Source organism: Onychomys torridus, chromosome 2 (assembly GCF_903995425.1).
Source record: "Onychomys torridus chromosome 2, mOncTor1.1, whole genome shotgun sequence".
NCBI classification, from domain to species: Eukaryota; Metazoa; Chordata; class Mammalia; order Rodentia; family Cricetidae; genus Onychomys; species Onychomys torridus.
The window spans coordinates 103,755,697-103,782,442 of NC_050444.1; the positions used below are offsets into that span (position 1 = coordinate 103,755,697).

The window sequence follows — 26,746 nt, forward strand, 5'->3', positions numbered from 1 at the left end:
AAGCTCCTGATGCTCATCATTCCTTTGGGTGCCAGCACCCATATAAAAAGCCAGATGTGACAGCATGCACATCTGTGATCCAAGAACTGGACAGGTGGAGACAAAGATCCATGGGACGGGGACACACACACACACATACACACACACACACACACACACACACACACACACACACACACACTGCATAAGTTCGCACTGCTTTTGAACCCAACCCAGTTCTTCTTCAAGGACTATTCTGGCTTTGCCCCTTCACATATTTGCAATTGCCCTCACAGACAATAAGACACCTGGCTCACATTGCCTTTCAGATCTTTGTGTTTATTTGTTCAGTCTTCTCTGGATGTTTGACTTCTAGCTACCCTGGCCCAGTGATGAACTGTGTGACATGCCAATGAGCCACTCCCCATCAATGCTAAAGTGCATCCCTTACAAAGCAGAAGAAGGAGGAAGGGAGAGGAAGAGCCACTCCAAGTGCTCAGCTCCAGGCTGGGGTGCTCCCCACTCTCTACCAAAGCTAAGCCCTGGCTCTAATAGCTGCTTGCCCCACTGACAGCTCAGCTCTGACTCTGAAGGAAGTGCTTTAAATTATCATACTAATTATGCCAAATAATGACTTTCATTTTGCTATTTTTATACACATGCACAATGCACTTTGATCATTTTTATCACTACCTGTACCCTCTCTTGATCCATTCTTCCTTCCTCCTTATCTCTTTTCTCCTCCCAAATTGGTCCCATTCTATATTCATGTTTTGTTTCTCAGATATTTTATTAGCAAATGCTTACTGTACATTTGGTTCACATGTTTCGTTATGACATTTTCAAGCATGTATGATCATATCATAGCCCTGCACTCATTCCTCTCTCATCCCTTTGTCCACTAGTTCCCTTCCTCTACCCAAATTATCACCATTCTACTTTTATGTCTTTTTTTGTTTGTTTAAGTCTAGATCCTTTACATAAGAGAAAACATAGCTGTCTTTCTGAGTCTGGCTTATTTTGCTTAATATGATTATCTCTAATTCCATCCATTTTTCTGATATTGACATCAAGGCATTCTTCTTTATAGCTGACTAATTCTCCATTTTCTTTGCCCATCCATTTGTTGATGGGTACCTAGGCTGATTTTATAACTTGGCATTGTTAACAGTGCTAAATGAAAATATGAGTGTGCAGGTGTCTGTTATACACTGATTTTGATTCCTTCAGGCCTACATACCCAGGAAAACATAGCTGGATCTGGACCATGGTTTTTTGTGTTTTGAGGAGACTCCATAATGGCTGCACTGATTCCCATTTCCACCAGCAGTGTACTGACCACCACCACCACCCTATCCCCTGCTTCCTCACCAGTGTCTGTTGTTTTTTGTTTTCTCAAGGACAACCATTCTGACTTGGGTGAGATGGAATCTAACTACAGGTTTTCTTTTATATGTGTTTGGTTGTTGTTGTCTTGTTTTGTTTTTGCTGCATCCAGCTATGAGCATCACAGGAACCTGGGAAGGAGAGTAACAGCAGACAGAAACACAGGTCTCTAAGTTCACTTCAAGAGTGAACAATTTTAATTATCCCACTGCTGTTTACATACTGTTTAGCTTGGTGCTAGAAATCTCATTGCCAACAGAGCTTGAGCAAACAGTACCTTGTCCCCCTTATCTGAGCTCTTCTTTAACACTTCTCTGCCCTTTGTGGCCTTGCTTTACACCAGAAGACATTCCTCCTAGGCTTTACCTTGTGCCTGAAGTTTTCCACAGTCATGGAGCCACATCTGGGTCAAGGTGTGTGCCCAAGAAAAGAATTCCAGACCATCTGAACCCAATAGTTTTGATTTACACTTCCACACATGGCTAAGGATGTTGGAAATTTTTGTGTTTGGGGGTGGGGGGGTCATTTTTACTTCCTTGTCTACTAATTGACTCATTTAATGCTTTGATTAATAGTTCTTTTGGAGTTTGATAATTTTTGGTTCTTTATGTATTTTGAATAGTAATTTCTTGACAGATAGACGGCTGGTAAACATTTTTCTCCCTCTCTGTGTCTCTTCCCAAAGGAAATTTTGAATCAGAGGACATTCTTGACAAGATTTGCATTGAGACTGACATTGTGGAAGCTGGGGGTGATGGGTAGAAGAGTCTGACATTGTGGGAGCTGGGGGCTATGAATAGAGACTTATGACATTATGGAAACTGGGGTGATGGATAGATTGAGTACTGGAAGGTGTGGAAATAAATGTGGAACCACTAATAATCATCTAAGAAACTAAACAGGAGATGGGTCCTGAACATTGCCTGACCACCCTTCCTTAATCTTTCTAGAACTGGCCACGTTCCATGGTGTCCCATTTACTGTCTGCCTCCTGATCACAGATGTATTCTAAGGAAAATAAAGATTTTTGAGGAACTTTACTTTAAAAAAATAATCTCATGACATAAATAGTGGGTAGAGACGTCATGGTGGGGGGTTACACATAATTTTGAAGAACAAAAGCCTAAAAGTTTACAGTGATATTTTTCCTGCAAACAAAAACTACATTTTAAATTATTAGATAAAACTTCAAGCCTACTTTTCCATAAGGGATAAGGTAGAAGAGGCTTCTTATGATGTAATAGGTCAAATCAGGGAAAGACTGTGTGCCTTTATACTTTGAGATGCTGGGAGAAAGGCAGCATCTTCTCAGAAAAGAGTAGGAGAGAAGATTTGGCAACTCCCACAAGGAGCCCTGTCCAAAGGAATGCAAAAAGCCCTTTTGCTTAATAGCTAATACAAACAAAGCTGCTAATAAGAGCCAGCCACCATGGGCTTGGATGGCCCACTTAGCTCCAAAGGCCACATTTGCAAAAGCCAAGTAAGCCTCTCCAGGAGACTACACTCTACCTTTTCCCATTCGACTGCCAATGGCCACTTCACTGGAATGCCAACTACAAGTTTGTGCAAGACCTGGGTGGTGCCAGGGTATTTATTTGTATTACTAAGAAATAGTGCTGTCACTCTGCCGTTTATCATTTTCTTAAACTCCTAGCACAAGGGACCCTGGCCTTGGCCACTCAAAGATGCTTTGTTCTACTGTGTTTATTATCCTGCCTTTGGAGACAGTGTGGCTTGATAGTGAGGTATGCAGGAGCCAGGCTGCCTGAGTTTGAATCCTAACTCTCTTGTTTATTCTCTATATAACTTTAGACAGAAGGCTTAATGCCTCAGAGCCTTGGTTGGCTCACTCTGTAAACTGGGAAAGTTCAAGTCTCTTCTCCATAGGGTCATAAATGTGAGCACATGTATCAGCTCACTGCTTGGGTCCTTCGGGGGCTTCAGTGAAAGAAGCCTGGATTAAGCAGAGCTGAGAACTGCAAATCTACTGTACTGCTGTATAATAGAACAGCTCCATTTTCCATGGCCTAGGTCCAAGTCATGGTGCCTTAGAAGTGATATGGGTGACAATGACATGCATATGGGGAACCTTTCACTCAACTTCTCCAGGCTGTGATGTAGACAATAACCATGCCTACCTCATAGGGCTGAGAAGGCGACCGAAGGAATGCATTTAAAGCATTTGACTTACAATGGGGCTGTGAAAATGTGAGTGACTGCTGTTATTGGTGATCACGTGAGAAATCAGTTGGACTGCTGTCATATCATGGCTTGTAGTTAATGGCTAAAAGTGTTTTGACCATCCCAAGACCTAGAGCTGACCGGATCTTAGTAGGGTGTCAGGGCCAGTCAGTAGGCTGGACCTTGAGCAGCACTCCAGAACTACCCAGGGAAATCTGGAAGCCAAGACCAGTCTAGTATGTAATGTGACAGGACACCCCAGGTCATGCTGACAGCGGGAAGGAAGACAATTCTAGCTAGTGAGATGGAGGGTAGTCCTCTGCCCGATGCCTGTCCTTGGTTAGGAGTCAATGACTCTGGAGCTCGGCAGGTATGGAGAATCCACTACAGTATCTCCATTCACAGAGTCTTTCCTATGCACATGTTTTGACAAAAGGAATGTGGAGGACAAAGTACTCATGGGAAAGAAGTATAGAAAAAAGAATGCTGGGAAAACCAGAATCTTTCTGACATGTTGGCCAGGGTCCCAACCATGGCTAAACACCTAAGCCTAGAAGCTGAAAGAAAGCAGAGCTACCAGCCTTGGCACCAACGTCCTCCAACCAAAATCACAAGCACAGAGGAGTTTCAGAATTCAGAATTTGTGGGGTTAGAATGGCTAAAACATACATTGTGTAACACTCCCAATATTTTGCAGGAGGAGGAGTGAGTAACCACACCCCTCATTCTAGTAGGCCAAAGTTCTACAATAAAACATATAAATGTTTACATGAAATAGGATTCAGTCCATCAAAAGACATCAGTTTAGGCCCAGTTTTGTCACCAAGAGTTATACCATACTGAAGAAATGTGTGGTGCCAGCTTTGTAGCTGGCAGTGGAAGTGGGCCATTGGAAGGGCACATCGATCTGCAAGGATGACCCCAGCTAAGACTCTTAGCAATAGTGGAGAGGGTGCCTGAACTGGCCATCTCCTATAATCATATTGGTGACTACCCTAATTGTCATCAGAGAGCCTTTATCCAGTAACTGATGTAACTAGATGCAGAGATCCACAGCTAAGCACTGGGCTGAGCTCTGGGAGTCCTGTTGAAGAGAAGGAGGAATTGTGCAAGCCGCAGGGAAAGGCAGGATGGGCGGGGGTGAAGCTCATGATAAGGGAACCCACAAAGACAGCTGACCTGAGCTCATGGACTCTGGACCAAAAGCTAGGGAACCCACAGGGGACCAACTTAGGACCTCTGCATGTGTGTGACAGTTGTATAGACTGGTCTGTGTGTAAGGCTCTAGCAGTGAGATCAGGACCTGTTCCTGGCATTTGAGCTGGCTTTGGGAACCTATTCCCCATGCTGGGTTGCCTTGCCAAGCCCTGGTATGGGGGGGAGGAGCTTGGTCCTGCCTCAACTTGATCTAGTGCCATGCTTTGTTAATGCCCATGGGAGGCCAGCCCCTTTCTGAAAGGAGAGACTGAGAAGGAGTGGATGGGGGGTGGGGTAGATCTGAGTGAGGAGAAAGGAACAAGAGGAAAGGAAGGGGAAATTGTGGTTGATATGTAAAATATATGAAAAAAATTAAATAAATAAAAAATAAAATACAAAAAAGAGAGAAGAAAGAAAGAAAGAATGAATGAACAAAAGAAAGAAAGAAGGAAGGAAGGAAGGAAGGAAGAAAGAAAGAAAGGAAGAAAGAAAGAAAGAAAGAAAAAGAGAGGGCACCACTGCAAGTGAATGATCCTGAGATGCCTACAGCTTGGGGCCACTCAGTCTGCGTCCTGGGTACCTACTGTGATCCAGGCACCATGCTAGTGCTGAGGTTTCAGGGCTTTGGTTCCCTGGAGCTGTGCTAACAAAGTGTGAGAAAGAGAGAAGAGGCTTACAGCAGCAGAAATGGACTGCCACCCTTTGGAAGCTAAGCTCAAATGGAAATGATGGTGCCAGCCTACCTCATCCAGCTCCTTGCTGGCAATTTCTGGCACTATCTGCTTACAGCTTCATGATTCTCTTCTCTGCCTCTGCCATCACATGGAATCCAGTGATACTGGATAACTGTGTATCCTGTTCTAGTGGGATGGTTTTGTTGTGAGACAGACTTCCTGGAGAGATGTGAAACGACATCTACTCAGATAGGGAACTGATGACAGCCCAAAGCACAGACGTCATCAAAGCCCAATTTAGCAAATCAATGAGTTTTACTTGAGTTATTTATAGGAATATGTGTGACAGGTTATTTACAGGAGCAGAAATGACTCAGATAGCTACATCACCAAAGCCCACCCCAGCATGGGTGACATCACACAAAAGCTGGAAACCTGGAGCACACTAGCTGAACAAGTTGGAGAGTGGCCTTTCCACCTGGCTGGGTTTGTCTGAGCCTCTTCCATGATGCTCAGCCACTCTCTTTTTCTTCTGAGCAGTTCTGCTGGTCTCTGCTGCTTCCTGGCATCTGGGTTTGTCTGGGAGTCTTCTTTACAACTTGGCTTTTCTGAGAGTAACTCTTAGCAGCTCTTAGTCCTTTCTATATGCCTGAGGAGGGAGGAGCATAGTGAATCCGGTCTGCTTCCGGGACTTTCCAGAGCTGTTTTGAGTTGTTTACTTCCTGCCCTAAGGAGCTCCCCTGCAGCAGATGGAGTGTTTCACCTCTCTGTAAACATCCTGCCTTAAAATCCTGCTGTTTCACCCCCTCCCCAAGGTTCCCTCTGAGAATGAAGGCTTTAACCTGGACAGAAACTGCTACATGCATGGTTTAACTGTGGAATGTTCCCCATAGGCTCAGGTGGCCCCCAATGAGTGGCGTTATAGAACCTTTCAGACATAAGGCCACTAGAGGTGTGTCTTGAGGACTATAGTCCAGCCTCACTTCTGGTCTCAGCTCTCTGCCTCCAGTCTGTAAGTGAAAGACACCCCAAGCTGCATGCTCACAGCTTTGTGACCCCCAGCATGTCTTCCCCACCCAAATGATCTGTATCTCATGAAACCATGAGCCAAAATAAACCTCTCCTCCCTAAACTTGCTCTTATCGGGTATCTAGTCAATGCAGCAAGAGAAGAAACTACTGCATCTAGCATAGGCTATCTGAAGTACTTACATCTGCAATGAGCCTTTTCCACCTAGCATCCTACTCTGTCCTGCTGTGAGTTAGAACCCCAATATATCTGTTGGGGAGATGCAATTCCATGTAGAACAACTAACTAAACAAATCAGACACAGCCACATGCTCTATTCAAAACAACAGCTGAGTTGAGGTGGCAATATTATTATAAGTATGTTGAATCTCCAAAGAAGAGAGCATTAAGAGACTGTATGGATGGAGAATTTTATTCAGTGGAAGAAGTGACATTGTAAATGGAGATGAACAGATGAGCAAATTCACCCAAGAAAGGGGTGGAAGAGGCTCATGTCCAGAGTTCAGCTCTGATCTCCTCAGTACTAGGCTTATGCCAGGCTGGACCCAACATCCCAACAGAGGCCTACAGTGTCCCCCCATACTGTCAGCCATAGCTAATCATGCCCCAACTGGCTTCTACTGGAGGAGCCCCTCTCTTAGAAATGGCCAAAGGCATAAGGCTCAAGGGTTATCATCAGCCTGCCAGATCTGCAGCCCACAATTATAGCCTCTGTGTAGAAGAGAAGCAGGGGAGAGTCTGTGCTTCCTCCCTTTTTTGGCCAAAGTTGATTAAAATATTTTTGACCCAGAAACAGCCAAGTGCTTACTACACAGATAGCTTCTGCTGACCTCCTTCCTGGAGAATGTATAATGTACTTTATTGGACAGGCAGTGCTTCTCCAACAGTGTTCAGCTGGCCTCACAGCTGCCAAAATGCCTCTACTTCAAGGACCTAGTTGTTGAGTTTCTGCCAGGAGGGAAGCAAAAGCAGGGGATGAGGGTACGAAGTCTGGGCCTGACTAGCTTTAACCTCAGGACAGCATTGACTACAGAGGCAATTCCTTTATGAGACCTGTGGAGAGTGGGTTTTGCCTTATGCCCACACTTAGGTGTTTCACTTGAAGATTAGGGGCGGGGAGATACCTTTTCTGAACATACACAGGAAAATGTGCATCAATCCCAAGTGTGCAACTTGGTCCAGTGAACCTTTTCAGAAGGAGGAGCCAGATCCAGCACTGACATCACAGCACCATCCAGAAGGCCCACACACTCCTCTCTGGTTCCCACCCACCAACGGTGACTCCCTTCCTGACTTGTAATACCATAGACTTTGAAGTTCGAGCTTATGTAAGTGAAACCAAACTGTGTGAAGCTTTGTGCTTGGGGCCTCGCTCCCTTGTTTTCATGTTTCTGAGACTCGGCACTGGTGTTGCTTATTGCTAGAGTTCATTGTCATTGTTTTATGACAATTTATTTATTCACCTGATAAACATTGAAGTGTTTCCCAGTCTGGGCTACTATGCATGGCACTTCTATGAACATTCTTGGAGTGAACAGATGTACACTGGGGAGGGACAGATACTTGTATATAATTATCATTTGCTATTTGACAACTGCACCCCCCCCCCACCCCAACCTAGAAGTTTGCAAGACTAAATAGTTGTTATATCTGATTGCTTCCTTGAGTAAGGAATTTGGAAAGAGTCCAGCCTCTGTCTGAGGCTGAGGTCATCTGAAGCTGGCCTGGGTCTGGCTCACGTGCTCATAAGGCACTTCTCATAGATGAGTGGCAAGTGGATGGTAGTTGTGGCGGGACACTGCAGTTCTTCAGCTGCAGGATCTCTCCTCAAGACTGTGCTCATGACATGGTGACTTCCTTCCACACTGAGAGGAAGCCATCAGACAGAGCAGAAACAGAACCTACACCCTGGATGATCGCTTCTGCCCCATTCTACTCATGGGAAGTGAGACTCTAAGTCCAGTCCTCACTGAAGAATCCAGCTTGGAAGGAGAGAGTCATAAAGAATGTACACACTCATCTCAGACCCACATATTTTAAAGCTAGGACTTGATTGTGCTGGGGGCCCATAAATAAAACGTGTCTAGACATTCAAACAATCCATAAGATATGTGTTCAGCCCACCCCTTCCATTTAAAATTTTGTGAATGGTTATAGGAGATTTTGAGATATTTCCTGGAGACAGCATTATACAAATAGGAAATACACAGGCTTTGGTGTCAGTTATAGCCAAGAAGGTTTGAGTCCTGGATTTACTACTTAATTATAAGTACTTGAGTACTTCAGCTGTGTCAGCTCTCAATTTCCTTCAACTATAAAAATCAGGGAAATCAATGAAACCTATCTTTCTGGAGGTAACTAAATATGATAGGTTTACATGCCCTCTATAATGGTAGATTCCTTCCTTCTGCCAATGTATCAGGAATTTATTAGGCATTTCCACGAACCACCTAGATGGAGCTCCAGTGGATTCTGTGAGTGGTGTAAACCACACTCCAGCACAGGCTCTACCTGAGGTGATAGACACTGTACCAGGGCCCTTGAAAGGCAGAAAACCAGTTGAGAAATCCAGTTGAGAAAAATGACCCATGCCTGGAGCAGATATAAATGCATATGTCATAGAAATAGAAGACATTATAAAACAGGAAGAAAAAGTAAAAATTATTCCAAGACCCAAGTTCAGTTTGCAAAAAAAAGATGGTACTAGAGGGCCATGGGGGATAAATGGAAATAACAAAGGAGTTGATTGTAGTTATTGCTCATCATAGTGTTGATGAAGGGAAGAAAGGAAGTAGGTGGGAGGTTAGAACATCAAGAAAAAATGGGAGTTTCTCCTCATTGTTACAATCTGGTGAAGATCATTAAGGCTAAAGATTTTTAAAATAATTTTCTGGGCTCACTGGAGAACCTTGACAGGCCTAGCTACTGAAGGATGCCCCACTGTGTTTTCCACGGCTGGCACTCAGTTATAGAACCTGTGTGTCTCAGATTGTGAACAGAAGACCTAAAACTGACCATTAGAGAACACTTCTGAGTCAGAGTCCAGGCAACTGAACTTTGTCCTTATTGTTGGAATTTGAGGGGGACTAATCGACAGGGAAATGCAGTGGGGTTGGTTTTATAGGCCCTTAGCTCACCATAAATGTACTTCTCAGGGCATGGCCATTTGGAACCGGCCATTCATGCACTCAGCTCATCTGTGTATTTGACGTCTACATCCAGATAATGAGCCACTCACTCCTTACTTCTCTTCAAAAAGACTGATCTATTTTGCAGCCTCTGCTTCTGTTACATTATCCAGCCCCAGGCAGTGATGATAGTTATATATAAGACAGAGACATCTCTGTGCAATGATGGTAGTTTAAAGGAAGTTGGAGCCAGTGACCTTTCACTTTGAAGCCAAAGAATAAGAAGCACAAATGTTTCCATCTCCCACATAATGGGGGCCAGAGAAATAAGCAGCAAAGTGTTTTCTATCCTTGCTAGCCACATTGAAAATACAATTCCTAAATCCTTTATGTATATAACTTACCCCTCATCTAACATTTCCCCCCCACCTGTTTTGATGAGGTTTTTATGTTCTGTCAAAATAGACACAGTTACAATTTTTACTAGTGATTTTGTAAATAAATAGTGGCTGACCTGTGGGCTTCTTTCCTTTATTCTAAATAAACTCTAAGCATGAAAGGGATGGTTGGGTTTAGAACTCAGGACCCAATCCCTAACCAAACGTCTTGGAGAACCTTCTCCATGCCCAGTGAGGGGTTTTGATTGCCTGTGAAGTATTTGTACAGGAACTCAATGAGGCTCTTTCCTATCATTTTTTTCTCAGGTGGGAAATTGGCAAGTGGAGCCCATGTAGTCTCACCTGTGGGGTTGGCCTACAGACCAGAGATGTTGTCTGCTCCCATCTACTTTCCAGAGAGATGAATGAGGTGGTTGTCCTGGCTGATGAGCTGTGTCACCACCCCAAACCAAGCACAGTACAAGCCTGCAACCGCTTCAATTGCCCCCCAGCCTGGTACCCTGCGCAATGGCATCTGGTGAGTCCTGAAGTTACTTCCAAATGCAGTTTTTCTTGGTAGCAGTGATTCAAGACAAAAGAACACATTTTCAGAATAGCTGAAAGGTATACCTAAGTTCTTCTCCAAACTTCCTCAAACTTAGGCCATTTCATTGCAAATACCATGTTCTTTCTACCGTGAGATAGCCCAGTGTTCTCCAAAAGCACATACCATCCATCTGTAGACCTGAGCATACTCCTGACAAATTGTCACCAAGCAGAAAACCATTTTCAATTAAAGACACTATGGTAGGTTTTCCATAAAGATAAAATTGTTCTGAATTTATACCCTTTCTAATTTCTGTTTAAAATCTAATGGTTGGTTTTTAGGGTTTTTTCTTCTTTATTTTGAAAATTTATATATATATAATGAAATAAGATCATATCTACCCCCATTTTTCCTCCTCAACTTCCCATGGCCCCTCAATATGGCCCTCTCCAATGTCATACCCATATATACATATAAATATTAAGTTTATATATATATATATACTTTTTAAGAATATCCTTACTGAGTTCATCTAAGTTAGAAATCTTGAGCCAATTTCAGATTTTAAAATTTTTTCCTGTTCTTATGAATTCTAAAAGTCTGAAAATCATAGTTTTAAATCAAGAGATGACAAACTGCAGCCTGACAGCTAAACCTAACCTCCTGCCTTTTTGTAAATAAAGTTTTATTGGAACACAGACCTACCTATCCTTTTTACATATTGTCTGTTGCTGATTTTTTTTCTAAAAGAACAGAACTATGTGCCTGTGAAAAAGACCATATAGCTCACTAAAGCTAAACTGTTTACTATCATCCCCTTTACAAAGTTTCTGGGTCCTACACACACACACACACACACACACACACACACACACCAAACCGGCAATAAAAATACAACTGCTCTGTTGTGGTATATTATTAAAATTATTATGTCTCAAAATTGAAATGACCTTTGGCATGCCTCTAAAGAACACAAAAAGTTTTAAATTGGTTGTTTGGATGAAATCTTATTTTGCAATTTGTTCCTCATTAGGACATCAGACATAGCTTTAAAGTGACAGCAATAATCACAAAAGTAAGCCTGAAATTTGGAAGGAATGGACAGCCCTGTCTGAGCCCATTGTAACTCTAGAAGTGTCCCAGTTAGAATGGTAAATTGTATAGTCACCCCGCTGAGGAGAGAGGATAGCTGCCTGTTACCCTTCCCTTACAGCTGAGAGATGGTCTACTGGCTCCAGGCAGCCGAAAGTCCTCCATGTTTCTTCCTTCTTCTCCCTGGCTACCACATAATGATAATTTAGTAAACACAAAACAGCAATGAGTGAGCAAATACTCCAGTAGGGTCAACACTTGGTATCTGTAGTTTGCATGCCCACAGATTTAACCAGTATAGACCAGATGCTTTTTCTTTAGGCCTGTGATGTTTGCATCTATACAGACTTCTTAAAAATCTCCTAATCAGTACATGATATTTGTGTTTTATTTGGTATTATAAATAATGCAGAGACCATTTAAGCTATACAGGAGGAGCTATAGAAATAACGTTATCATTTCATATTCAGACTAGAGCAACTTGGGGTCTTAGCATTAAATCTTAGAAGCATCTAGAACCAGTCTCATCCAGATAATGAGGAATAGCTATTAAAAAAAACTAAAAATAAACATTGTCCATGAATTTTCTTTAAAATCTTGTGTTATGGTTGAGTCCATTAATCCCATGCTAATCTGTAATAGTTTTTGGAAGTCAAGTGAATGCAATATATTTTGAACAGCTATGAACTAGTATAGTACTAAGAAATACACACCATTCTACATGTATTTGAAGTTAATTCTCACAACCACCCCGTAATATTATCCTCATTTTAGGTTTGAGGAAACTAAGAATTATGCAAGTTGCAAATTAAGGGATGGCCTTCACCCCACTTTTTGTGACTTCAAGCCCTATGGTTATATGAGCAAGCACATATGAGCACTTTTGTTTTGTGAAAGATACAAGTGTGGCCCAGATGTGACCTTGCTCAAGATCATGCATCCTACATGAGAGCCTGGGTCTCCTGATTTCTAGTACATTTGCATTGAGCTGCTTCCAACTGGAGAAAACTATTAGCCGTAAGCTGTACTATTGACTCATGCCAGGAGAAAAAGTGAGGAATCTGCTCACATTAGTTTCCACTGTTCAACTTCTAAGTCTTTGGATTATGGGTAGCTTGTAGTTTGTCATTATATGAAGAGTACTTTGTGAATAGTGTTTATTCTATGACAAAATGAATGATTATACACAGTGCGCCTCCCTACAGGCCATGAAACTCTGGCTTTGTATCTCAGTGATATATTTGTGTGCAGTTATGGATCATAAAGTAGTCTTTGTAGCAGCTTTCAGGGGAACACTGCCTTCCTCTCAATAGCCACACGTGTTGCTGAATAATGATCTTGGCCCAGTGAGTTTTCCAGTTCTTAGCGCTCATCCCACATGCATGGCTTTGCTGCCATTGCCAATCTCATACCCACAGCATTCATTTTTACCCAGCAGAGTCCATCTACCTTGACCTAAGAAGACGTGAATTTATTTTGAAAGCCTATTCAGTTTCCTTCCACTAGCAAAACCTTTAGGGATGAGACAGGTTTAGCCATATTTTTCAAATCAGGAAACTAATACTAAACACATCTTTAAGTTTATCCAGTTGGCTAGTGATTTCACTTAAGTGTATCCTTGTATACCAAGCTTAATAATTACCGAAAGTATTTTAATACAATAAGGAATAAAGAATTTGAAAGCCACAGTGAGTATACCCTCCAGAGAGTGTCCTTTAGTAATTTGATCATTGGCCACTTTTACAATCTAGTTAAGCTTAGCAGAAATATTTTTCTTCCATTGCTTCCTAGAATCTTCTTAAGGTAAGCTCTTAAATACAACCAGCTATTACTGACCACTTCTGAAATGAAAGTCATTGTTTTTGTTGTATGTGGAGTAAGTTAAAAGTAAGTTCAGGAATCCCTGAGCTAAAGGGCTGTGGTCTTAGGACACCATGAGTTGGGATATCAGCTATTGACAACCCCTTGCCTGATTAGCCCGATGATGGCTCAGCGGTCTTGGTTGGGACAAAGGAACCTGGAGTGTAGTCATGGTCCTCACTGGCCAGCAGTGGTCTGCCAAGGGCTCCTTTCAGCACCCAGCCTGCAGCCTATTTTTTTTTAATGAAAGAACAAGAGATGGAGTTTCAAATCCTTCCTTTAAAACTGAGAAGCAACCTGATGGACAGCCTGTTTGAGTGAAGAAAGTCTTCCTCCTTTGTGCGTGATCTCAGGGTCACCACCAACCGTATATGTATGTTTCTGTTCCTAGAAACATAAAGTATTATATAAATTGCCATATGCTAGATGGGAACACAGCATCCTTTGTTCTTTGTAGAGCATTTGTCTAAAATTGGCTAATAGCCAATACTTAAACATTCTGCCGCTCTGGAGGGGAGCAAGCATGGACTCCCAGTATCTCTGTTAAACTTTTGCTTTAGACAAAAGAAGAAATCTAATTCTAGATTTGGTTGTCAGACACCCATCTTTTAGTATGCAGCCCTTACATTTTAATATTTGGTCTTATGTAAAGAATTGATTTGGCTGGGTAATGATGGCTCATGCCTTTAATCCCAGCACTTGAGAATCAGAGCAGGCAAATCTCTGTGAGTTTGAGGCCAGCCTGGTATACAGAGTAAGTTCCAGGACAGCTAGGACTACACAGAGAAACCCTGTCTTCGGGGGGGGGGGGGGGGGGGGCACTAATTAATTTGATATTTATTTTTATCAATTTAGCTTGAAAATGTTGCCAGTATATGTTTAATTTTTTTATTATTTAATTTTCCTTGCATTGGTCCACTGTATCTTTTCTGATGTATTAAGTTCTTTCTCATCTTCATCTTTGGTGTTATCTGCAAGCAAGTATTATAAATCATACAAGAGATGCGCTCACCCTGGAAAGTCAGCCATGACCGAGGGTCACTGGCAGGTACTAACTACCACATTAGCCTTGAAACATTTTGATCATAACCATCCTCTACGAGGATGGTGTTCAGAAACTCATCATAGCCAGATACGTCTGATCCTGTCAGACCCACATGTCCCTGCCCATCTGCTCCTGTCCCACCTCTAGTCACAGCCACCATTTGGCTGCCATCCATCTCCTGCACTGCTTCCTACTGCCTTTGTGTTCCCTCCCCTCTGTCTGTCAGAACCTAGCAGGAAACTCCTCCCTCTGCCAGATATATCTCCCACAGGGAAGCCATAGAACTGTCACTGAACAGCCTCATCCTTACCTGGTCAAGTGCAGCCCATGACTCCTAGCTTAGAGGCTAAGGTCAATGAAAGATGACCCTTGATAACTAATGCAGGTGGATGAAGCAGAGAAGATGAGGAGGAGAGGCACCTGCCAAGGCTCCTAGGTCCATTTATTGGATCCTTGCTTTACTTCAGGAGCTGCTTCTCTTTAACATTTTCATTATTATCTATCAGTTTCATGTGTTTATATAATAAATTTGAGTCTTCAGCCCCACTACCCTCTCTCATCCCCTCCCTTTCCCACTTAAACCTTTCTTCCCAACAAGTGCCGGAGCATTCCCAGTGTCTCCAGCACAGCGCTCAGCACCTGATGTGCTTATCACACAGCCCTCATCTGGCTGTGTGATATTATTAACATCCACTTTACAGGCACTGAGAGCCTGGGAGGTGGGCATGCACTCCAGATTTATGGAGGATTGCTCATTCTGCCACTTGTGCATGCTGCTTTTTAATCCTCTCAGCAACCTTTGGCTCAGGGAAGTTGAAATTGTCCCATCTTGAGTGGCTGGGAAATGAAGGGGAGCCAATAGGCTTCAAACCCCATTCTTGAGTCCGGTATTCAATGTACCTTTCCCAAGCTGTCTTATTTACTGTTTACTGATTACTATCTGCACAATTAGACTGTAAATAAATCTAAGAACACAAGTTTAAATCTCCAGTATACATAAGACTTGGCATCTGTTGTCCATGTTTGGGGCTTTTTAAAATCTATATATTAGCTTTCTGTGGCTACAATAACACACTACCACAATTCTGATGTCTTAAAACAATATAAATGTACTGCCTTATCCCAAGTTGGAAATGGGTTTTACTGTCCTAAAATCAATGAGGCAGCAGGCACGCATTCTTTACTGGGGCTCCAAGACAGGGTTTATGCCTTTTTCTTTTCCATCCTTTATTTTTTCCTATTCCCTTCTTCCCCCTTCAGAGTGAACCCCTCCAGACATTGATTCTGTTCTCATATCCGACCTGACTCTGACCCTTCTGCATCTGCCTAATGGTGCCTACATCAACAAACCTGGTTATACAGGACTGTTACTGTATTAGCCAAGGCTCTTTGACTAGTCTAAGAAATGTGATTACCAGTCCCAGGGACCAAGATCTAGAAACTATCCCGGTCATTACTCAGCCAATCATACTGTGCTCAAGTCCGCTGGCTGAGCACTTAATCCCCAGTAGCACTGGTCCTTTTGATAGATAACCTACCCTCTGCCACCCTCCCGCCCCCACATACCATCTGAGGCATCATATGCATATGCATCTGCATGCTTTCATTTGATCTGATTCTAAAGATCACATTTTTAAGGGAGGAAGAAAGAGAGGAGAAAAATGCTGGCCGGTTCAACGGAAATGAATCAGTCTGCTCTGGAGCGTCATTTAGATTCCCCTGCACTGCAAATGTTTTATGTTCAGGACTACATCCACCCAAGTGCACATACATATTGCACACATCTGTGCTGAGAAGATAGTAGCAGTCACCATAAGCCATCCACACACTCCACCCCTGGCTTAAAGCTGTGATTAGCTCTCCATTTCCCTGTAAACCTTTCTTTTATCAGGGTCACAATTCAAAAATGCACATAGCTTAGCTGTGTAAAAAGCCATAAGAGAGCAGAATCTCTCCTAGTGAAATTAAGGAAAAGGAGAAATGTAATGATAACCATGCTTCAGAAAGTAAAAATTTCATTTTCTAGATTTACACATGCACATGTGCACACACACATATCTTTTGGTCTGGACTAGAGAACTAAATTTTGTAACAGTAGTCATTAGTTGTATCTCTGTGATTAAAATATAAGTCTATGTAAGTTGGGAGTTATCGTTATTGAATAGTTTATTCCCTGAAACTGTTAGAATGCTTAGTTTGTTTTTAGTAGGACTTTGGAGTAGATATTTACTCAGTTTGTTTTTAGTAGGACTTTGGAGTGGATATTTACTCCTATCTTTAGAAGCAGCAATAAATGTAGCAGCGGGAAGATCAAAAGTCAGATCTCACATGTGGAATGATTTTGTTTTTATTTACTAGCAGACAGCTCTTTGGCTTAATCACTCTGAATCCTGTTGGGCCTGGGTGTCACATCGTAACAGTCTATTTAACCTGTAAGTCTCACTGCATAACCCTGTGCTGCTACAGTTAGGAAGGCTTAACTCATAGTAAGCAAACAAAGTATTGCCGGTCTACAAAATGATGCCCTCATTTTAACAGTTTCCCAGCGAGATTTGAATCCCAGCTTTCCTTTATCTCTCCACATCCTTAGTGTAGCTCAGTTTTGGCCTCTACTCTATATGGCATTTCCCAGTCTCCTACATCGCTGAATTGCCTCCACCCCTAAAGATCTACAATGCCCCATATGGACCTAGCCACCCTTCCCAGCAAACTTGGCCATTCTCCATTGATGACTGGCATGTGCTGTCACCATCTAGCCACTCCCTCTCTGGAAGCTGATGCCCTTCTCAGCCCCATGTGTCCTTTACACTAAGTGAACTCTCAGGGCCAGTTTAATTCCACTTCCTGTAGCTCATCTTCATTCTTTTCCTTTCTCAGCCTTCTCCCAGAGCCCTGATCCAAGTTCTCACAATCAGCAACCAAAATCTTACACACAGAGAATTGTCTTGCATAACTCCCATTGGTACTCCCCAACCTGGTATCAATGACTTCTTAATATAAACATTCTATTGGACTTTGAAAATGCCCTGGACCGAAAGCCATCAAATAAGGGTATGGCATGCAGCGCTATTTAGGTAAATCTGGCCAAGAAGCCTTTTCTCCATGGAATACTGCTATGTGACAGACTTTTCCTGGGTAGATGTGAACAAAAATCTACTTACCCCAGGTAGAGAACCAGCAATAGACCAATGTACTAATACCACTTAAGTCTGATTTGGGTGAAACAATGAGTTTGATTGGGATTATTTACAGGAATGTGGGTGAAAGGTCACTTGTAGAAGCAGAAATGGCTCAACTGCATCATTAAAGTCCACCCCAGCAGAGGTGACAACTCACCAAAGCTACAAAGTGGGAGCACACTGCACAGCCTGCAGGCAACTCAACAGGTCAGCCAGTGTCCCCTCCAGATAGTTCAATGGGTCTGAACTTCGTCTAGGCTGGTCTCTACTTCCAGGAAGTTCAGCTTGTCTGAGAATATCTCTCAGCAATCCTCATGGTTATATATGTGGAGCAGAGAGGGGAGCATAATTAACCTGGTCAACTTCAGGACTTCCTGAAGCTTTTGAGTTATTTCCGGAGCTTAACAGTTTTCCTGCAGGATGAAATATTTCACACCATTCCATCCCCATCCTCACACCTATCCCTTAGAACAGCCAACTGTTTTACCTCTCTTAATTTCTTATGTCTTAGCAAGCTTCCCCCAAGTTGGACAGTTTTATCTCAGAGGAAATTGCCACACAGCAAATACCAACTAACATCTTACTGGGCAGGATTCTTTGAAACCTTTGGCCTATGCTTCCTAAGTCATTTCCTACAAATTTCATCATGTTATCCCCCTCTTTAAAACCCCTACTGGCTGGGCGGTGGTGGTGCATGCCTTTAATCCCAGCAGCTATGCTTAATCCTAGCACTCCAGAGGCAGAGCCAGGCGGATCTCTGTGAGTTTGAGGCCAGCCTGGGCTACCAAGTGAGTTCCAGGAAAGGCACAAAACTACACAGAGAAACCCTATCTCGAAAAACAAAAACAAACAAACAAACAAAAAACCCTACTGATACCCCATGGTTTTAAGATTATATTCAAAGGCCTTTCACTATCTGCCCCTCAGATGACCTTGCAGTCTCATGATCCATATACCTCATCCTCAGGCCTATCGGAGCTGTGTGACCATGCCATGGTACTGCATAACTTGGGTTTCTGCCCAGGTGGTTAGATGCTGTCCCCATTCCTATTTCCTGACTAACTGTTCATGTTGCCTCTTCCCCAGCACTGCCCCCAACCTTCCCATAAAGGTACAACTGCACTCTTTCAAGCAGTCTCTCCTTGTAAAACTGATCATGTTTTTCAAGTAAAGTTTTTCCCTTCACTGGATGACAGATCCCAGTAACATGAATAACCACTTACATTCATCTAAAATCCCCAGCACCTAACATAGTGCCAGTGGGTGCCCAAGTGTTTGGCAAAAGAATGAATGAGTAAAGAAATGAGTGAAATGAGTTACAAGCATAATAAGCAGCTCATACCATGCTAAACCTGGAACGCTGATCTTAGAAACAGAAAATAAACGTCATTTTGTATTGGGTGCAGTAATATGGTCTGAAGTACCAAGGAAATGAACTCAACTCTAAATTAAACTACCAAACGAAACATTTTTACAAAATCAGTGCAGGCAGAATTTATTGACATGCTAATCATGGGGAAATCTTTGAAAATACAGGTCACATGAACATATTTCTGCAAGGAAATATAGCTTTTAAGTGGTCTCTTTATTGTATATTTCTTAAATTTCATATAAAAGTAATGAAGCCACAACCTTGCCATGAATCATATATGGCAGCTAATATATGCTGCATAAATGGTGTCTTTATTATTTGTTTTTATTGCATATGTTTTAAAATACCCCTTACCAGAGATTTACCTTTTCATACCAGAATCTGATTTAAATGATGATTCATGAAGACAAATATTTTTCATTTAATTTTATTGAATTTTTCTTGCTTTTTCTCCTCTATAAATATTTCCTTTTTGCATGCTGCCTCTCACTTAAGGAGCTGAAGCCTCACCGAGTCATCTCAACATGGCTACCAAGTTACCATAGACTTTGAAGCCTTTCCTCTCATAAAGTTGCATCTTCCATGATTTTTAGACAATGATAAAGACATTTTTCATCTGTGTAAACACACTGGAGAAATGTATTAAACAAAGATGATGCAAGCTTTAGAAACAGGACCAATAGATAGAAGATAGATAGATAGATAGATAGATAGATAGATAGATGATAGATGATAGATAGATAGATGATAGAAAGAAAGAAAGAAAGAAAGAAAGAAAGAAAGAAAGAAAGAAAGAAAGAAAGAAAGAAAGGAAGGAAGGAAGGAAGGAAGGAAGGAAGGAAAGAGAAAGAAGGAAGGAAGGAAGGAAGGAAAAAAGAGAGAAAGAAAGAGAAAAGAGGTAGATAGAAAGAAAGAAAGGAAGGAAGGAAGGAAGGAAGGAAGGAAGGAAGGAAGGAAGGAAGAAAGAAAGAAAGAAAGAAAGGAAGGAGCTGGTACTCTCCCATGTCAGGAAAGTCAGAATGCCCCAGTAGAGCCAAATCCCATTGCTGACTGGGGACATAGATTCCTGTAATGATCAAACAGTCTAATAAAAGAAGAATCTGTCACAGCTGGATGTTTGCTTTACATCTTTGAAACATCTGCATTTAGAGCCTTTTTATTCATCCAATCATCAATTCAGAAAACATTTATGAAGTGCATGGTCTTTGCCAGACACTGGGGAGTACACAGATGGATAATTCCCTTTGCTCAGAAGAGTCCTAATCCTAGATACGTTCAGGGAGGCAGAGGAAATAGCAAACACATGAAGTATAAGCCTTTATGGAGGAGATAAGGTACCCATCCTAAGTCAGGATGTGGTAGAAGAGAACAATTCGCCAATATGCACAGGAATAGAGAAGTCTTAGCAAAGAAGTAGCTGTGAGCTGGGCTCTCTAGGATGCCTTAGAAGTTTATGAATGAGCAAGGAGCTGCAAGGCATAGTGAACAACATGACCAAAGGCCTAGGCAGAAAGAGTGTCTGTTCCCAGAGAAGGATGAATTATCTATTGCAACTAGCGCCCTAACACATGGTAAAGTATCAAAGAATGTACCAGAAAGATCAATGTAGTCTATTATGTGAGATCTTGCATTCACAGAAGGCACCACTAGGCACAGTAGAGGTATGCCATGAGGAGAGTAAAATCCTGTAGAATAGTGGTTCTCAACCTTCCAAGTGCTGTGACCCTTTAATACAGCTCCTCACGTGGTGACTCCCAACCATAAAATTATTTTCATTGCTACGTCATAACTATAATCTCACTACTGTTATGAATGTAATATAATTGTAATGTAAATATATGTGTTTTCTGGTGGTCTTAAGCGATACTTGTGAAAGGGTCATTTGACAACCCCCCCCATGGGCCATGACCCACAAGTTGAGAACCACTGCTCTAGTGGTTTATTAAATTGTATCTCACCACAAAATCACTTAAAGTCCAAAAGAAGGCAAATGCTAGGTCAGCAGTACATATCAGTAAGACAATATTTGTCTAGCTGATGTAAGGCACTAGAAAAAAAGCCCAAAGTTGGAAACCACATACTTTTGTCTTAATCAAAGCCAAAGACTCCAGAAAAGCTTTTAGAAGAAACTGTTTGGGTCCATGACAATTAGCAAGTGTTCTGAAGACCACCACATATGGTCTGGCAGTTCATTGTCTAGGACCTGTGTTTAGATATAGGCTATCAACTCAGAAATCGAAAAAACTTAGGCAAAACAAGTTCCTAGGGTCATCAAAATATAATTAAAGTATTTTAGGATGCTGGTCTCCAAACACAGATCCTGGGCTAACTCCTGCCAATCAAGGATGTCACAGGGTGGAAGCTAAGAATTGCATTGCAAAGCAACCCTCCATTGAAGACATCAGAAGCCTGGGTCTCTTGGCCTTAAGGAGAGGTGAGAGTTACTCCCCTCAGTTCTGCAAGCAGAGAGGAGATGCTGCCCTTACAGGAAGATAGGCTGACCTTAGGCCTATTCTGCAGCTGTGTCCACTACTCAGTGCATGCGACTTGTTGAACATTGCACTGACTGGAAATGAACCAGCTCCAGCATCTGTGTGGCCCCAATTGTACAGCTTCATCTCTCTGGGCCTTCATTTCTCTATCTGTCACATGAGAATAAGATTTACTTAATAGAGTGTTTACCAAAGGTTGTTTATTCCAACTGTAACTCTGGAAAAATACACACACACACACACACACACACACACACACACACATTTTATGGGACTCAATAGGATTATTTTCATTTTGAATTTTTTAAATTTTTCAATATAAAATAAAAAGTTGTCCACCATTGTTCTGAACCATTTGAAAGGTTCTGTTTAAAGCCCTTCTAAGAAAAGCCCTTATAATATTACACTATGGTTCTGTGGCCTCAATCCATTCACAGTACAAAGAAATCATACATGAGGCCAACAGTGGCCTCCCTGGGTTCCAGCTTTGGCTCTGCCACACAGCAGGGTTATCTAGCAGAGAATGACTTATGAAGTAATGTTTTAAAAAATGAAGAAGAAGAAGAAGAAGAAGAAGAAGAAGGAGGAGGAGGAGGAGGAGGAGGAGGAGGAGGAGGAGGAGGAGGAGGAGGAGGAGAAGGAGAAGGAGAAGGAGAAGGAGAAGGAGAAGGAGAAGGAGAAGGAGAAGGAGAAGGAGAAGGAGAAGGAGAAGGAGAAGGAGAAGGAGAAGGAGAAGGAGAAGGAGAAGGAGAAGGAGGTACTAGTTTGTACTAAATAAGTAGTGCATACATTCCAGAATTTCTCATATAATAGTCTACAATTGGCTCGGACACTAGCACTGTTTAAAAGCTCAGGTTGAGACATTCCTGGAATCTTTCTCTAGACTCCCCTCCATTTCTCATTCCTTATGATTGCCATTGAAAGAAGTAGGAAGAGAGTAGAGTTGAGTAAAGTAGGTAATGCTTATTATAGAGCAGTATAAGGAAGTCTAGGGTAAGAGAGGTGCAATGGCCAAAGGGACCACTGCAGAGGAAAACATGCCCACAGTATCAGACTGGACGATGGCCATAGGCCATTGTATCAACCTACATTTTTAGGCTGGAGCCCAGCAAGATGGCTCAGCCAGTAAAGACCCTTACTGCATAAGCCTTGTAACCTGTGTTCAATTCCAAGAAGCCTCTTAAAGGTGGAAGGAAAGAACTGATTCTATTAAGTTGCCCTCTGGACCTCCACATATGTATCATAGTATGCATACCTGCACACACACACACACACACACACACACACACACACTACCACCACCACTACCACCACACCACACAAGTAAATAAACAAATACTTTTTTTAAGTTTCTAGAATTGGCAGCTTTCCTGAAGAAGGTTGTTTAACTGTCCGGTGATTGACAAGCCCATTGGACTGACTTGATTTCTTTCTCTTTTTTCTTTTTTTTATTACTGTATGTGTATGGGTGCTTCACCTGCATGTTCTCTATGCACTACATTCATGCAATGCCCAAGGAGGCTAAAAGATGATGTCAGATTCCCTGGGACTAGAGTTCCAGATAGTTGTGAGCTGCCATGTAGGCACTGGGAGTCAAACCCCAGGTCTTCTGGAAGAGCAGCCAGTATTCTTAACTCCTGAGCTGCCTCTGCAGTCCTTGACTTGATTCTCATAAGAGAGGGCAACAGTCTGAAGCCGTTCTTTACCCTCACTAGATTGTAATCTTCTAAGGCTTGGAGCCCCTGGAACCAGGTTTACATAGTCATCCATGAATGGCTTTCCTGACCGGACTCAGGGCGCATTCCTCTGACTAATGGCTAGTGTCCTCCAGCTCTTGTCCTTGGTGTATGAGCAGGTGATTGGAGTGGGAGTAGGGACATGTTTCAGCCCAAATATCTTACTGGCTACCTAACAGGACTACTGCCAAGGAGGGTGGAGCCATTCCTTCAATGCAAACTCGCAGCTTTTGAACCTAGACTTAGTGTCTCAACAAACCCAAGGACAGCAAATGAAAGACTGTTTCTAAGAAACCAGAAAGTTCCCTGAAATGTTTGGGATGAACTTCACCAAGCTAGCTAAGGCATGGTTTGGTATATTAGGTAGGGTTATATATGGCTGGTATAAAAAAAAAATCTCAAAATGGCAGTGGCTTCAAAAGGTAGAAAGATATATTTCATAGAAGGAGAAGTAGGCAGGGCTTCCCAGTCAAGAATAAAGCCTATTCTGTCTTCTTACATATCACGTGGAAGCCACAATTTTCATACACCATGCCCATTCCTGTCAGCAAGGAATGAGGAGAGAATGCTGATCTCTCTCTAGATGAGGTCTTTGAAATTGCACACATCCATCTGTTTATGTTCCATTGGTCATCATTTAGTCCGGTGGCTGTGGCTGTCTTCAAAGAAGTTTGCCAAATATAGCCTATACAGGAAAACCATGTACCATCTAAAAACTGGGGGCCCTTAAAAGGGAAGGGAAAAATACTTGGAAAAAGCCAACTATCTCTGCCCCGGGAGGCCTTGTTCCTGCCTCAAGCAGCCAGATTATAACTATTAAGTTCCATGTAAACAAAGTGTTTTACTGCGGTCCCTCTGAAAACCACTGACAGAAGGCTATTTTTCTTGCATACCAGATTTCAGTGGCTCTGGCTCCCAGTGCCGTTAGAAATTGCCAGTCCAGATGAGTTCTTCAGAAAGCCGGCCCCCGAAATCCCATGTTGCCCAGTGTGGTTGAGTGAGTGCTCCCACATGGGGGAGAAGACAGTCCTCTCTCCAAATTAATGTTGGGGGGTTAGTTCCGATGGCAGGAGGTCGCTCTTGCTCGTTCTGGAAGCAGCACGGGTTATTTTCATTGCATCATAAATACATTGAACACTTTATTATACTAACCTCTTAAACCAGTTCTCTTGAGTGGCTACAAATCACAGTTCAGGGGCAAATTTCTAAGATTCCAGGGCTCCTGAATTCCTGGATGCTCAAGTTAAATACCTGAGATTATGAGTGGGGAGTTACAAAAAACTTTGCTACAAAAAGTCTTCACTGCAAAGACAAGAAACAAAACCCTTTGGCCTGACTCCTGGTTTGTCAAAAAAAAAAAAAAAAAAAAAACCCACCTTTTTCTTTCCTCAACCAAGAATAAGGTGGAGGTCAAAATCCTTGCCTGTGCTGACCCTTTTTGCTTCCCCAGTGTTCCAGGACCTGTGGAGGAGGAGTTCAGAAACGTGATGTTCTTTGCAAACAGCGTATGGCTGATGGCAGCTTCCTGGAGCTACCAGAGACCTTTTGTTCAGCCTCTAAACCAACCTCCCAGCAAGAATGCAAGAAGGATGACTGCCCGAGTGAGTGGCTTCTCTCAGACTGGTCAGAGGTAGGTGTGCTCCTCAGGAGGAGAGAATGCAAAGTCATGGAAGGGGAGAGAAGTCACCCCAAACACATGCATAGAAAAGAGACCAAAAAGCTCTCCTAACTGTGGAATGGCATTTGTAAGCATTTCTACCACTGGATACATAATGACGAGGCTATGGAGACCTGGTTTACTATGGGGACCTGGTCAATGCAGCCAGTCCTCACCTAACAAGTAAAAATCAGAAACCTGCAATTATAATGGGATCCCCTTCAAACAAACCCAGGACTCGGGCTTCTTCACCTCTTTCTCCACCTAGCCCCATCCTCCTGACACTCCCACTCCTCCCAGATGTTTCCAGTCTCCGCTCAGGAAGGGCAAGACCTCCCTAGTTCTTCTCTTCCAAGTTACTGGACAATAAAGGATGTGATTTATTAGGGAAAGAAGGCCAAGGAAATCCTGCCTCTTTACTGTTAGTTTCCTGACTCTAAAACTTGAACAACTTCCCAGCCAAAGAACTTGATTTCCCTCGTTGCCTTGCACTTGGGAAAATGATGGCTCAGTATTCACAGCTCCAGATGGTGCCTGGAGTTAGGGATCCCAAACTTACACTTCCAACTAACCTGCTTCTCTAAGTAAGTCCTGTTCTGATGCTGGCATGAATTCCTTTACAGCTGGCTTCAAAGATTTAGCTCAACTGTTTTCAGTCCCTAGAATTCCTTTGAGTTGCCTTTAACTACCCAGCTCCAAAGACCTGTGTGTCTTCCACAGAGAAGTCTTAAAATCATTGCTGTCCAGGCAAATTCAGCCACTACCAGAAAGATTGCTGCATCCAAACCACATTCAAGACCTTTCCTTTTCTTGAATAGAAGCATTCAGATTGGCTTTCCTGACCCATGGGCTTTTTAGTGCTTAATATGCAACTCACAGTTTGGAGCTGCTGATGGTTGAAATGTGTGTCGCTTACTTCCAGAAGGAAAAAGCAAGCCATGTTAATTAAGACCCCTGACCTCTCAGCATGGGATTCTTGCTTCATACATTATCAGCCTATTTAGAGACCTTCAGATAGTGCCAAGTAAGGGCATTGAGGTTGGGAAGGAATCTAAATTATCATCATTATAATTTACCAGGAAAATTACCTCTGGCTATGTCTCATCCCAGATGTTTCAAAACAGAAAAAAAGAATGGGTTTTTTTTTTGTATTTTAGAAACAATTTGTATTTCAGCAGGATACAAGAATGGAAGGGTAGAAAAAGAATGTGTGTATTTTATACCTGTCTGTACACAGACATGTTGGTTGGTGGTTTTTCCAGAAGTCTGTTGATTTGAGTGGCATTATACGTGAAAAAAATCATGATAAGCCCCAAAGGGAGGAGCCCACTGAACTAGATCACATTAAGCAAAGCAGACCTTTAGAACAGGATCTTGTAAGTTAGGCAAACCCGGCTGCAAACCCTCAGTCTCATGCCGGCTGTATAGCAGAGGGCCCATTGCTCAGCCTTTCTTACCCTTTGATTGTCTGTGAAGTGGAGATAACAGGGTCCATCGTGTGGGCAGAGTCTTGATCAAATGAGACATGAAGTTCTTGCGTCTAGTCAAACTCTACCCTTGTTATGATGGTGGCTCTCTACCTTCTGGGCTCATTTTCAGGAGAAAGAAGAAATCAGGTAAACACTCCACCTCCTTGAGTGACTAAGCCCAGGGCTATAGTCTAGGTGTCCCTCAGGCTTTGTCTCCCCAGAAAGAAAAGGTCATATCTGGGAAGCTAGGAAGGGCTAACCCTTATCTAAAATTCTAAGCTATCCAGATTGATGAATGGAAATTGCAGACATGGTGGCACATAATCTCCCAAGCACAGGAGCACCT

At 42.5% G+C, this 26,746-nt stretch overlaps 1 protein-coding gene across 4 annotated transcripts in view; it reads left to right on the plus strand.

Moving 5' to 3' along the window:
• Adamtsl1 (ADAMTS like 1) overlaps window positions 1-26,746 on the plus strand; it is a 392,521-nt gene that overhangs the window by 269,354 nt on the left and 96,421 nt on the right. For all 4 annotated transcript variants that reach the window (XM_036178884.1, XM_036178887.1, XM_036178883.1 and 1 more), the window contains 2 exons: window positions 10,279-10,489; window positions 24,725-24,904. In XM_036178884.1, coding sequence (XP_036034777.1) covers window positions 10,279-10,489; window positions 24,725-24,904 — 391 coding nt within the window. The remainder of the gene's footprint in view (window positions 1-10,278; window positions 10,490-24,724; window positions 24,905-26,746) is intronic.